Source organism: Protopterus annectens, chromosome 4.part1 (genome assembly GCF_019279795.1).
Source record: "Protopterus annectens isolate FY-2018-M chromosome 4.part1, PAN1.0, whole genome shotgun sequence".
NCBI lineage: Eukaryota > Metazoa > Chordata > Ceratodontiformes > Protopteridae > Protopterus > Protopterus annectens.
Genome location: NC_056734.1, coordinates 758,225,618 through 758,241,221, shown reverse-complemented (window position 1 = coordinate 758,241,221; position 15,604 = coordinate 758,225,618). Strand labels below are relative to the sequence as shown.

Genomic DNA, 15,604 nt, shown 5'->3' with positions numbered 1-15,604 from the left:
ACTTCATGCCAGGTCAGCCTATGCATTCTCTGAACAGCAGTTAACTGATGCAGCAGGATACACGGTTTGGTACCTCCCTCTGGCACATTGCTGCTTTTATAACACAATCTTCTTCAACTCCTTATCCCTAGAGAGCACGTACACATATAGAACAGTCACAGACACCATAAACATCTTTTCATAACATGTCTCATGTCCCAGTAAACAATCTGTGTAAGCATGCACGCAAGCAAACTGCATTAACAGTTGTGGAATGCTTCTGAAAGAAGAATCAGGTTTCTCACAGATACATAGCAAGTTCAAATTTCAGGTACAAGTTCCCAAAATACAGCAGTACTTCTGCGGCAGCACCAGGGAAAAAAAAGGTTAACCACAAAGTCTTCCAAATATTCAGTGTTTTAGCAATGCACAAATGAAATAAGACCTGCAATCCAAAAGTGTAATCTCAAAGATTCAATTCCAAACCAAAATAATGGGCAAATTCTGTTTGATGTTGCAATATGTCTCAAAATAATGAATTTAATGATACATTCATACATATTCTAAACTGAAAAAAGAAAAAAAAAACAGACTTGGATAACAGACCTAGATTTGCAACCACAGTGGTGGATATCTGCAAGTTTTACATTTACATTTAAATGCACATAACATAACTGTAGCTATTAATTTCATTGTCGTTTTCACAATCTATATAACCATAACTAAGGCACCTTGAAACAAAACTTTTTCAGTGGTTTTCCCTATGTAATTATTGTCCCCCATCTGAACTAGGTATGCAACTATCACTGCCTAACTCTTGCTTCATTGATCAGTATAAACCCTGGGCAAGTTAACCAAACTCATTAACAGATGTAAACAAAATAAAAATAAACAACTCCTCTTGCAAAACTGTATGCATATCTGTGATGGATCTTGAAGAATATGTCTGATAGTTTAGCACACAGGATTAAGACTATGACCAGAAAAACAGCTCATTCTGTAGTCCTGGGTTTAATCCCTTCAGTCTCCATTTTGTTACTGTACGTATGTCAGGAAATCAAATGGCCATGGAGTTCTCCTGGCTTGCCCAGGAAAAAAAAAAAAAAAAAAGAGCTTGTGGTACCAAGTCTATCTGGTTAGCCAATTAAAAGATTTTCTTGCAAAACAAGGTAGGTATGTGTTAGTTTATGATATTTTTAGTGTCTAAAGTAACAAAGTTTATTACACAGCACAGTATTTAAGAAGTCTGCCTCCAAAGCTGGAAACTGGACTGTGAATCTCATAGTTCCCATCTGCATAATGTGCAACACTGCTTCTCTGAGCTTCTGGGTCATTCCTTAAAAAGGAAACTCTGGGTAAAGTTATAAATTCCTTCGTTTATTCTACAAATGGAAAAACAGAGTTCCTAGCCAAGACGGCCCATCACATTAACACAACTAAACCATTTCATTTTATCATTCTTTTTATTGCCCTGCAAAAGTTTACAACAAAACTGCATACCTCAGAGGTCCATGCACTGAGAAACAAGGAACCTCAAATCAACCGAATTTGCCAACAGCAGTTTTTAACTTCAATGAAGTGTGATGCAGCAACAGACGCCATCATAGCCAGTGTCTACTACCCATCAGGGATAACTTCCTTACATTTACTACACAATACCAAACATTTTAGTACAGTGGCAGTTGTGTTCTACTTTTATAGGGGCTATTAGTAACTCAAAAACACAACTGTGTTTCAAGTTGCCAAATGCAGCCAAGTGCACTTGCGCTTTGAGACCTCTGTTATGCAGTAAAAAAATAAGGAAAAGGTGATCTACTTAAAGAATAAAGGAAATGTATTTATGCACCACTATGCTAGAGTCGTTTTACTAACAAACATTCACAAATCACTACAGTTTGTAATGCAGCTCAGCTCTTCACACTGTTAAAATATGAATGCTGGCTTGTATATCTAGGTAAAGTTCATCCAATGTACTTACACAATACAAAAGGCATCAGACTGCCAAAAATTACCTGCAAGAGTAACAAGTCCAGTAGGCTGTGGCTTGAATCTTAGATACTTGTTGCAGAAGTCTGGGGATTCAAGGGCCAGAAAGAGGACATTTCCCAGAAAGTATCCTGCAGTCTGACCAACAGAATTGCAGGTTGATGCATATCCAACATTTTCCCTTGACAGCATAGTCAGTGCCCAGCCATCCACTGCTATATCCTGAGTTGCAGCCAAAAATTCGAACATGAAAAATGCTGCAGTGAGGGAAACAATATCTGGGCTACCATTGTTGTTGGAGCCCAACAAGGAATCCACTTTAGTTGACAAATAAAGCATGAAAAATCCCAAAATGTACTGAGTTGGCACCAGCCAGGATTTTCGACGTCCAAATCCCTTGATATATACAGCATCCACTAAAGGTGCCCACAGTAACTTAAGACTAAATGGCCAGAACACAAAACTGAAGAAAGCTTGGTCTGTATAGCTCGCATTTCTGCTCTGCAAAATCAAAGGAATGCTACCTGCCAAACCAAGTGGAATTCCTTGTAAAACGTAAAGAAACAAAAGCAGCAATATACTTCTAAGTTCTTCATGAGGGAGTTTAGGCACAGTCAAAACAGATGGAGAGTCAGTATCGTAACCATCAAGCAACAATATTTCTCTTTCTTCACTATCCAGTTCTGAAATGCCATTATAGCAATCTTGTTTCACTTCATAGGAATGATGGTTTTGTCTTCTCTGGCGACTTTGTTTATTATGCATGACTGATGCTGGCATGCTTCTCAACACTTAAGCATTAAGCTATATATGTTTCCAATATTCTTCCTTCTGTCGATCTGAAAAAAGGGAAAGGACATTATTAACAAAAGAATTGGACTAGCATCACTCAACTATATACAGTAATGCAAGCGGTCTTCTGTGTATCTTAATAAACAACCGTGCAATAGGATGCTCATTTCCAGGCTAATACTACCACTTTTAAACTTGCTGAAAGATGTGCTACATGAAATTACATTTCAAAAGTTCAACCAACATCTGCACCAGTGCAGTACAAAGCTGCAAAGTTTAGTACCAGGACAGAAGTTAAAGTACTGTTCCACATACATCTCTCAGGAGCTTTTGTCAATATATATATATATATATATATATATATATATTTTTTTTTAATAAAGAATGTTTTTGTGCATTACCTGTCATACAGAGTGACAAGCTCTCACTATGCCTCAGTTACCAGACTTTGATTAGAGGCTATGGTGCTTAAAGGATGGCTACATTCCTTTCTTGGGGAAAGATACACACTCAGGCACACCTCCAACACTGAAACCTGGTGGAGGCCAAGGATGTGCAGGGAGTGCAGTCTACAAGGGGATGGGGCTCTGCCTAAGGCACACATGGAGGCATGACCTTTACACTGTAAGGCAACTGAATTCCACCTCGTCTGGACGGCACAAGTCTGTGCAGAAGGAAAGGCCTTAAGAAGAAAAATAATCACTTTATCAGTATGATGCAGCCCCAGGATGCCATGAAGTCAGTTTGGGGGTATCATGGAGACTCAGTAGACCTGGTGGACGAGGAAATGCCTTGGTAGCAACTGAAGGTCTGCTGTGGGTTGCACCTAAAAAAAAATCAAGAATCTTTTTAGTACCTTCTTATCATTTATGGATTAAATAAAATTACCAAAATTATTATAAGACAATAAATAAAGACTATGGAGAGATGGATGGATATGCTAAATACAAAAGTTTATGTAAGAAGTATATAACTGATATTATGTATCTGCCTTACATCCACTGCTGATGAGGATAGGCTCTGGCTACGCTCTGACCTGAAAAGGCTAAATAGGACATCATGAAAATAAACACATTTATGTTTTCTGAAAATAAGGTTTGTTATGAATGGCTATAATATGGTTTATATCCTTACAAGATATGTTGAGAAGGCAAAAAAACTGTTTTACAAGCCTATGTCAAACAGAATAAACCAGGTCAGTGATGATAGTACAAAGGTGATACGCTATACACGGTTTATTAGGATTTACAAGCAGGTGGTGGGAAAGTCAGGCATAAAAACCTCCAGATGCAGTAGGTATGTGTGTGTGGGGGGAAGGGAGGGTGACCAGCGACAACAGAGAATTGGCAAGGGCACTATCACATATACTGTCTTAAACAAATGTTTTTAAAAAAGGTAATGGAAAGACTGGTCAGTAGGACAAATGTGATGATGCTGAAGAAACTTTGTAGTGCATGTATACAAAATTGTCTTTGTGCATTTTTATGGAAACAGCTGGTATGTGTTTAATATTCCAAGCCTAGGAGCTACAGATTTTAGAGCAAAAAGACATGATGTAGTAGGTGATAGTGGGGAGCTTTTGGATGTGCATACTTGAGTAAATACAAACAGTGACAAAACACGTCTTCTAGAAAGTAGGCGAGACAGAATTTGTACAAAGAGTCAATGTCATACAACTGGTAGCAAATCAGTCAAACTACTGTATTATTTTGTCTTCTTCTTTCGGCTTTTCCCGGTTAGGGGTCGCCACAGCAGAACTCTGGTCCGCTAATGATTGGCAGTAGATTTTTTACTGGCGTCGAGGTGCCAGCTCAACACCCAACCTTCAACGAAGGCACGCCCATTCTACGCATGTCTCTGAAACGCCACTCGACCTCAGGGAGGACATGCAGACTCCACACAGAAGGTGCTCCAGCTGAGAATCGAACAAAGAACCTCTTGCTGTGAGGCACTGTATTATTTTATCTATCTAGTAAATTATTTTTGAACACTGAGCTTCTGCAAGAGTAAATATATGGTAATATGCACATGAAAGTGAGAAGTCACTGTACAAATACTGGTAATGTACGACTTTCTGCTATCTGATTATACGGTTCATGCAGTTATATAAAAGAAAACATGGGAACAAGTGGGGGGAAAAAAAAAAGGGGGGGAGGGACAGGGTGATGCACCATGCTGCGAATACATGGCAAATGAGTAATGTTAAAGTTTCTGCTTCGGTTCTTTGCTTTTACAGATGGGCAGTTACTTTAAAAATTAAACAGTTTTAGTTTGCTTTTCATTGATAAGTGCTGTTGACTCTTTAGCAACCACCTGAATTTGATATCTCATCAGAAAGACAGGGGTGTTAGGAATGTAGCCATGCTCCTTCGATTGCACAGCCGCATATGAATCAAGGCACCTGATATAATCTGCATCTTCCTCATCTTTCCAATATGAAACACAACTGTACTAACTCCCAAGTTACTTACACAACCATATAAATTTGGTACATCACATAAAACAAAAGAAATACATGCATGTTTATTAATGCACAGCTTGGATATGGGATGTTGTCCAGAAAACCCTCTGCTGACTTTTAGTATAAACATTTGTAATTCTGTCCTTCAGTGTGCAGAACCCAATTCATGAATGATAATTGACCTTTGAAAGGTATGTGCAAACAGACAGTGGAAGCTTAGAAAATTATACCACAACTATTCTCTGTCTCATATCACCTACTTAGAGGCGATCTCTGCTTGACTTACAAAGCCATGTCTGACCCAGCTCTGTTAGAAATGCTACATCTAAAAAAATCCCAATCCCTGCGCACCACATGCTCCAGAGACTTTAACCTCATTACCACAATCAACAGAACATGTGCTGTAGGGACAGTTTCATAACCCAGAGACTGCCCATGCTATGGAATAGACTTCCCATACATGTCAAGCAGAGCACCTTACTTGCCCTCTTTAAGAGAGATCTTGATGAGCGGATGTGAAATAGAAAATTCACGCCGCGGATCACTCCAGTGGCTGTACTTGACAGAGGCACTAGGAACTAAGGTTGGGTGGCACGATGCCAGGGTTATCCTATGGGCTTGGCTTGTAAAGGTTCCAGGGTCATTAGCCTAATACACACCTATGAACCTACAAGTGCACTATCTTCTCATACCACATATTCACCTGTATTTTGTTCTACATACATGAAAAGTCAAAAAGTAAACATGATGGAAAATTGCTTAGGGGCTGTCGCTTGTTCGTCTCTAATACAAATAATAAGAAGGCTTGAGGTTTCGTTCAGACATTTTAATATATACAAACACATTAGGATGGATAGCAGCATCTCTAAATATGAATGAACTAACTAACAAACTGAGCTTACATACATACATGTTCACATCTCAACAGCTAACTACAAAATAGCAGTCGGGCTCGCATGTGCTCAGTATTCATACATGTGTGCAAGCCCCTGGATAGCTTCTTAAAGGTATATATACACCCACTGATCTACAATGGGAAAGCTTAAAAATGCCATTATGAAAGCGTTCCATATTTACTGACTAAAATTACTCTAAGCAATGACATGTTTTACATACAAAAATATATTTACAGACATACGTGTTAATGTCTATACAAGAACATATCTATACATAAACATCACACTAATACATGCATGTTTTAATTTAACATTTGTTAACCGGGAAAGTCCGACTTGGAACAAGGCCAATTTTCAGTGGAGGCCCAGGGAGAAACATTCCAGATGCATGTCTTTGTAACGTGGGAGAAAACCGAAGCACCTGGAGGAAACCCACATGAACACAGGGAGGACATGCAGACTCCACACAGAAGGCATCCCAGCCGAGAATCAACCGGAGAACCTCTTGCTGTGAGGCAACAATGCTATCGCTCCACCAACAGTACATGCATTTTAACCACAAATTTATAAATGTGTCATTTCAAGCATCAACCAGTCAACTTCTTTTAAACACATACTTTTTTACTGCAGACTTTTAAAGAAAAGAAAAAAGGTGAGATTTCTTCAAACCTTTACATCTTTGTGTCAATTTTAGAACTTAGTACTGTAACATCTCTTATAAAACAGTTCCTTCATTTTACTTCTAGAACTATTTCTCATTCATCAGACAGGGCAGAATATCAGCAACAGCAACCCTTACCCATCTTCAAATAAAAAGACATGTTCCCTCAAACATATTTCTTTCCAGAAATCTCTTGACAGGTCCTCTCTCATTATGAACTATGCTCTTAATTGACTCATCTCAACTCAGGCTAAATCCCACAGCAATCTCATGAGGACTCCTTCCTCAGGCACCCTGTACTGCCTTTATTGCAGATGAAGTCTTCTAGAATCTACAACTCACTGCTACCTTGCACAATCAGCTGCTCATATGGCATTCATGTGCTAGTGTGAGTGTGAACAGTACTTTAATAATAAAAAAAAATCTGCATGTTTTAGTACTATATGGCACATATCTCAACTATGCCATCACTCCCTGCATCGTTACATTCTACAGGGCATCTAGTTGGCAAGTGCACACAATGTAGCTAACGTTAATGGATGTGGCTACATTTACAGTGTCCATACATATTAAGCACCCCCCACATGTTGATGCTCTGTTGTAGTTGAGGCTTGACACCTACCAGAGTCCCACCTTATGAGAATCATATGGAAACAACACAACATAGCCAAACAACAATGTAACTTTGTACATGTATAAACCTATAATAATGTACGCTGTATTCCACCTGCTCAAAACCAGTTTCTGCTGCCTTACTATGCCTGGGGGCACAATAACATAGCTCTGTCTCGACCTACAGGACTTATCTAGCATGTTACTCTCTACATAATATGATGGTGCAGAAATAGGTTGGGCAGCCCAATGACAACGAAATGGTTGGACCACTCTTACACAACCAGCAGGAAGGCATATCAATAACCATCATCTGATCAAAATGACATGGAATAAAAACTGGCAGATGCACAACCACCTCCAAGACAGAGGCAGATACACTACAGGCAGCAGTGTAGCAGCAACATGCAGATCAGAACTATGGGCTCTGAAGAGCACAAAGTGACAGAGTGGTGTCCGGCATAAGTAACGTGATGCATAAGGTGTTACTATCAGACTATGTTGGGCAGCCAGTGGTTTTGCCACACTATGCATCATGTATTCACCACACAGGAGGAGGGTGGTGAGGGTCACAGTCATCATTCTTTGTACAAGTGGCTAGTAATACAAAAATGGATGGCTACCTAGGGACATAAACATGAATGACTTTCAACAAACACTTGGTGGTGGAGCATGGCGAACATGGGAGTCACTAAGCAAATGGTACTCTCAATCAAGGACATTTTCATCCTGTAACGGGACAGGAGTTTCATTATGTACCTTTGGCTAAGCCGTTTTCTTTGTACATGACATTTTCTCAAGAAGCCTTCTACACCCGTTCTTACATCGATACACTAATGTACGGTATCATTGCCACAGCTATGTATAGTACATGCGATGCATCTGTATCAGTGTGATTGACTTTCTACACATGCTACAAGTGTGGTCTTCAGTTTTACACTGTGACTTTGAAATCATTTTTGCCATTCCTATCTTTCCACAAGTCAGATTACGGAAAACATTAGCAGAATTTGCTTCTTAACATTGTATTATTTTAAAAATAGACTGTACTTCAGATTTCTGGCTAATGCGTCAGCAGTTTTTACCTAATGGTCCAACCCAGTATCCAAAACAGATTAGCAATATTTAAACAACAATCTCTTCAAAATTATCTAGCCCCAGCTATATAAAAGTATGTTCTGCAATACCAATGGCCTCTGCACCATGCCTAGTTCAAAATCTACATTCTATCCAGTAATTATGTTTCTTTAACAGCCTGTCTTGCATTCAGTTCTAGCTACAGCTGATGAGAATTCACAGCATTAAAATGTCTTCACTTCAGATTACCAAACCACCTCCTTTTCACATTCCATTTCAAAAGCATGACAATTTTTTGAACATATCTTTTTTTCCACTAACTATCTTAAAAATTCAATCCACCACAAAAGTGATCTTGAAAATGTGTTTTTCTAGTACATATTATGCAGACCTGATTAAATGCAGGGCAGTGTTTGCCTGCAGGCTTACAACCACACCTACTCCAACTTTAAAAAAATTATACAATCTGTACCATCTTGGAGCCTCACAATCTGGACCATCATGGATCCTCACAAAGTTGTTTTTTTCATATCAGTTACTTTTAAAAACACATTCTAACATTACTTCATTGTTTGTCTTATTACTTATATCATGCTTCATCTTACAAATGTTCATCACCTTATGCTTGTAGCAATGTACTTGCTATACACACACACACCAAAGAGACCAAGAAGGTCAAGTATGCTTCCCTTAACAGCACCACCTTTGTTCCATTTAATTTCTTATACCAAAAAATATTTTCTCTCTTATTGAAGAATCATGCAGCATCAGATTTATATTCTTCAGCTCAGTGACATGCATGAATTGTCTTTGAAGAACCTTGTTCAGTTATACACAACAGATGGCAAATTACTTTGGTCATGACAGTAATTACGGATTTCTTCCAAGTGCTTGTTGTTTTCCAAGTCAAAGAATGAATACATATAGTCCTTATTCCCCAGGACCATGCAGCAATGCAGTACACAGGACATCTTTAAACTTTTCAACAAATCTACATGCAGTGAAAAATGAAAAGAATTTCTGGTTCCATTGCTCACATTTTTTGACAAATGTTCCCTAAGAAGATAATTCCAAAAGTTATAAATGAGCCACATATCCAGTAAAAAAATTTTATAAGCTCTCTTACAATACATACATTATATATATGCATATCTTATAATATGTACATTACATGTATGTACATCTGTATATGTTAGCTAAATAGATGTACAAATAAAATTGAAGGTCATTGGTTCAATATCCATTCATTCATCACAAGCACACATTGATGAGTACAAAAAAGCAAAGCTGGATTATTTATTTAGGAGCCCTATCCAAACATGGGTTAAATGAAGCGTTACAATTGATTCATTTATTTGGGGGGGGGGGGGTTCAGAAAGGAGGAGGTTTTGAGTTTCACACTTTTCAAAAAATACTAACAATTTCTGCATTGCTGAAGTGATTTTCTGATATTTGTTCCCAATTGTTGTTTTAGGTCATATGCATAGTCCTGAACGTATTTAAGTCTCACAATACTGAAAAGCCATATGGCGAAACCACTGGTTTATTGGAAGTCTGAGGAAAAGAAGCTTATTGAGACAATAAGCACATCTTGAATTTATTCATCTACTTTATGGTATTGGCTTACGTTCTGTATACACATATATACATCCACACACACACACACACACACACACTGCTGGTCAATCCCACTTCTGACACTTCATCAAGTCAAGGGACTTAAAAAAATAATAACACACTACATGTGGTGTACCCTCAATGATGTCTATATTACAAACAAGATCTTTCTAGATGAAGTATAGAATGCATGACTCAAAGCAGTTAGCTTATTAGCCTTTACATAATAAAGCAGTATCCATAAGGAGCTACATGTCACCTTACAATCTAGGACAGCATCAAACCAATTAATTTCTACAGCAATAACTAAACAACACACACCTGCTGATGATCATGTTTAGGGTGTGAAGCTATCTGGATCACGTAATTTACAGATTACCAAATTCCTTGGGCGTGCAACAGGAATACCAGAATATGTGAGAAAAAAAAATGAATTGCGGACATATCAGTGCCAAACTACTTTAATGTAATTAAGAAAATGTATTACATTATTTAGTTGAATTTATTGATAGATCCAGCACTGACACCGTATGACCGACTTATGTCTCGGCCCAAACTGAAAAAAAAAAAAAAACATTTATAACATCACAAGTCACACAGAAATAAAAATGTAAAACATAATTTTATTATGGACGAATAAGAATACAAAAAATGAAACCATTAAGGTCTCAACTGCTATGTTTATGGCTGCTACTTTGTTTCAGATGCCAAAACTTGAAGACTTCTTACTGAATTATAAACGAAAGTGCACTCGACCAATACAAATAAAAAAAATCTTTATTGCCAAGACAGACAGAAGGGTTGTAGAACGTTATATTTTTCTGTTGCAGCATTACCGAGGCATCTTAGAAAATTATTTTGCCACATTTACATTTTCCTCTCAAAGCCGCAGTACATTTACCATTGTACACGTCCCCGGGACACAACAATCTCAACTAGGACTCTACTGGAAAAGGTGCTAACTAACGGCATTGTTGTAATCATTTGGACAGCAGAAACAACAGCCAACAGAATGCACACCGAAAAAGCTGTTTGATGTCAGCTTCTTTCTTATACCTGACAAATAATTGCCAGATCGGTTACTAAGACACATTTTTATCACTAAAGTGCACTTGAAAGCAATGCAAATATGTGACTTCCTTCTTCAGACACTGACAAGTAATCACAATTTATTACACATACTACTTACGAGGCAGATCTTAAATCATCTTACACCAGTTATTTCATGACAAATAAAAACTACACGAGTATTGCACAATTTCATAATACAGGCAAGATCACTACAACAAGTTAACAGTGTGTAAATAATATACACCAAGTAATTCCCCAAAAGACGGAAAGTACCACAGAAAGAAACTGTACACTTTTAGGGTACATGATAAAATACTGACGCAAGAAAAATATATTGCTTGAAAGAAACTTACACTGTTTAACAGTCCCGATAGAAAGAGGCATTACTTTATCTTCTCAGACATCACGCTCTACCACACTCTTTGCAATAAAAAAGCATGATATAGTGGTCAGACTTTTAATCTAAAACACATTTCTTTCTTTCCCAAATATGACAAGTACATTTCTTAGAATTTAGCAGCGTACCGGTACAAACTCGGAACGAAACTTGCTTCTGTGTAACACAAAATTTGTTCCGAACATTCAGCTGACGTGTCCTAATGAAAAGGGCCGGGTCACAGGCGCTGCGTGTTAGGGATTAGGTAACACAATTTCAGGTTATAGGAACTAATAGTTAAGGGATTTTATGTATTTGATTTGTGCACATCGTACAGTTTGTTTGAAATGTTTTACAGGTTTTACTTTTTATACAATCAAACCTAAATGTGCAGCGTGTGTGCCTTATTAATAACAAAAGTTCATAATGACTATGCTTATTTTCATTTGGAACGGTGCCAGGATGGGTATGCGAAAAGAACAAGAAGAAATGGACGTGTCTGTTCTTTATTTATTTATTTAACATTTGTTGATCGGGCAAGTCTAACTGGATATATGTCCATTTACAGTAAGGGCCCGGGGAGATAAGCTCCACGACACACAGAAAAACATAAAAATTACAAACAAATATAAAAAAAATAAATTTACAGTAGTATATACACTGACAATTCAAGTTAATACAGAAAATTCATTTGAAGAGGACAGACGTCATTATAACGTAAACTGCAGGTTCAAAATAACACGTAGGTACATTACTTAATGAAAAAAGGAGGCATACAGGCTGATTCGATGTACAAGTACAGTATATAACTTAATGGCAAAAAAGGAGGCATACAGGCTGATGCCCTATCCAAGTACAGTACACAATGAAAGAGGCAGCTTAACGTTCAGTAGTAGTAATAATTTTTTTAACAAATAAGTAAAAGAGGGAAGGAAAATGAGATATAGAGTGTAGACGTTAAATATTGTTAAAAAGAACGATAGAAGAGTTAATGAAAAGAAAAGGGAAGGCAGAGCGTATTAGGGTAGGGTAGAGTAGATGAAGAATGGAAGGGCTGTTGGCCCAGATGACATACCAATGGAAGCATGGAGGTGCTTAGGAGAAATGGCAGTGGAATTTTTAACTAGATTGTTTAATGAAATTTTGGAAAGACAGGATGCCTGAGGAGTGGAGAAAAAGTGTTTTGGTACCTATCTTTAAGAATAAGGGTGATGTGCAGAGCTGCAGTAACTACAGAGGGATAAAATTGATCAGTCACAGCTTGAAGTTATGGGAAAGAGTAGTAGAAGCTAGGTTAAGAAGGGAGGTGATGATTAGTGATCAGCAGTATGGTTTCATGTCAGAAAAGAGCACTAAGGATGCAATGTTTGCTCTGAGAGTGTTATTGGAGAAATACAGAGAAGGTCAGAAGGAGTTGCATTGTGTCTTTGTAGACTTGGAGAAAGCATATGACAGGGTGCCTAAAGAAGAGTTGTGGTATTGTATTAGGAAATCAGGAGTGGCAGAGAAGAATGTAAGAGTGGTACAGGATATGTACAAGGGTAGAGTGACAATGGTGAGGACTGCAGTGGGAGTTACAGATCCGTTTAAGGTGGAGGTGGGATTACATCAAGGATCAGCTCTGAGTCCTTTCTTATTTGCAGTAGTGATGGACAGGTTGACAGATGAGATCAGACAGGAGGCCCCGTGGACTATGATGTTTGCAGATGACATTGTGTTCTGTAGTGAGAGTAGGAATCAGGTTGAGGAGACTCTGGAGATATGCTCTAGAGAGCAGAGGAATGAAGGTCAGCAGGGCTAAGCTCACCAGCTTAAATGTAAACCCATATGTCACAAGATGGGTTGCAAACTGGCTCAAGGACAGAACCCACAGGGTTAGAGTTGCTGGTGCCATGTCAGACTCCAAGCCGGTCACAAGCGGTGTCCCACAGGGCTCAGTCCTGGGCCCCCTCTTGTTCGGCATCTACTTTTCAGAAGTGCAGGCAAACATAGGAGGATTGTTCACTGGGAAGGGAGAAGATAATGCTGGGTGAGCAAATTGGACTAAGTAGGAAAATTATTTTTTGAGTTGTGATACAGAATCGGAATTTCCTAGACATAGTAAGGTCTTGTTGAGTCTAATTATGATGGCTGCCAAAAAAGCAATTACTAGGAAATGGAAATCAAAGTTTACACCAACTTAGCTATAATTAGCAGATATAGTAGCAGAGGTAAAACAATTGAACTGGGATCTTTAGAAAAGGGTAAAAGCAAATTACGTAGGAAAAAAATGGGAACTTTAGGATCAGTACATGCAGAGGAGGAACAAGGTTTAAAAAAAAGGCAGGATTTGAATGAGCTATGTAATAATTGACCGAAAATGACTGGATAAATTAAAAGCAATGTATAATGTTTGTAGCTAGAGTTGTGTTGGTGTGGTTTGTAATGTGTAATGTTTGCAACTAAGGTTGTGTTGCTATGGTTTATTTTCATTTATATAAATGTAAGATTGATTGTCATACATGATAATTTAATAAAAATGTTTCCTGTTTAAAACAAACAAAAAACATGCTAACAATAAATATGGTGGCCCGCCAGCTCAAATCATGGGTGACCTATCCCAAGAACTCTAGATGTCTGATATGGAGCTGTCCAAGCTGTCACAGGATGATCAGGAGGATGCAAGGGCAAGAACAGCCAGGTGTGGATGATAAAGGCTGTGGCATATATTCCGAAGTATGTCAGGTCAAATGGCAGCAAGGTGAATAGCGTGTTAAGCATTTAGGTAGGTAATAGATTAAAAGAAGTATCACAAGGACAAATATGGACAAAATAACATAAACTGACCGAATTTTACTGTGTAACCTACATGAGAATAAAAAGCCTGTGGCATCAGACAAGTGATAAACCATTAACAAGAAGAGTAGGCAGTGGTCATCATTGCCACAGGGTTAGGATGACACAACAGGACACACATTGGATTAACTGACAGTATTACACTAACACAGTCTAGGGTCCCCATACTGATAGCTCATACTACAGTCCTGACTGCCTCTGCAACATCTGGAAACATTATGCCAATGGTGCTGTACCAAGAAGCTGGATGTGATGACATTAAAAGGTTGGGATGCATTACCGATTTGAGCAGTACTGCGATTTGTAAGAATGTGACTGCTGAGTTCTGAACAGGGTGACCAACAGCAGATGTATGTGAACATTGCAGCACAAACAATGACATCTGAGGGGCCATGTGTGAGTCTACTGACAGGGGGTCTGCCTTGCCCCACCAGAGGTAATCTGCTCATGAGTGCCGGGGTGCATAGCACCCAGTTTGTACTATGGCATTTCTCCAGTACCACCATAACAAGACTTTCAACAAAGTATGCACCAGATACCTTGCTGTCATGCAGTGCAGCCAATGCTGACATGACCTCCCCATGTTTGCGCTCCTCACCCTTATGTGACAATGTAGCTTGTGTGCCACATGATTTAGCATGAGCAAGTGCACGCAGGACATTGTCATGACATTGCTGTGACTGTTCATGCACCTGTAACAGTAAGCATACACTGTCTGACACAAGTCCACACACATCTGCTACATTCCCACATGCAGTTCAGTGGACAGTATCAATCCATCATGGGGACAAGTCACTATCACTCTCCATTCGGGATAGCAAGTCACAGTCATCATCATGCCTAATATCTGATGCCCTTATATCATCAGACTGGCTGACCAAACTATCTTCCCAATTGGAGGCTGTACCATGAACCACAAGACTGTCCCCTCCAGGGTTGAACAAAGATGAGCCCAATGCAGTATACAGTGTGCCACTGGCCATACTATCAGAATGAGCCACATCACATCCCACCTCAGGGACTAATTATGGAGATATCGATTTACCTGGTTGGCATGGCCATCAGTAGCAGCAAATGTGTAAGCTAATGTAAAACTGTATGTACATGCTGACATGCCTGACATGTTCTCCTCTGACTCCACCTCTGAGTGGTGAGATTTGAAATGCCACTGTGGTGTACATAAGTCAGTAGGGCGCATGTACACATTATCATGGTGCATGTAAACTGATGTATACAACACA

General features: G+C 38.8%; 1 protein-coding gene across 1 annotated transcript; it reads right to left on the bottom strand.

The window, feature by feature from the left end:
• Positions 1–525: 525 nt before the first annotated feature.
• Positions 526–11,792, bottom strand: LOC122801041 (acetyl-coenzyme A transporter 1-like). The gene is made up of 2 exons (XM_044070504.1): positions 11,506–11,792; positions 526–2,804 (listed from the first exon to the last, which is right to left on the bottom strand). The coding sequence occupies exon 2, from the start codon at positions 2,743–2,745 to the stop codon at positions 1,954–1,956; it is 792 nt and encodes a 263-aa protein (XP_043926439.1). The 5' UTR covers positions 2,746–2,804; positions 11,506–11,792; the 3' UTR covers positions 526–1,953.
• Between the last annotated feature and the right edge of the window lie 3,812 nt (positions 11,793–15,604).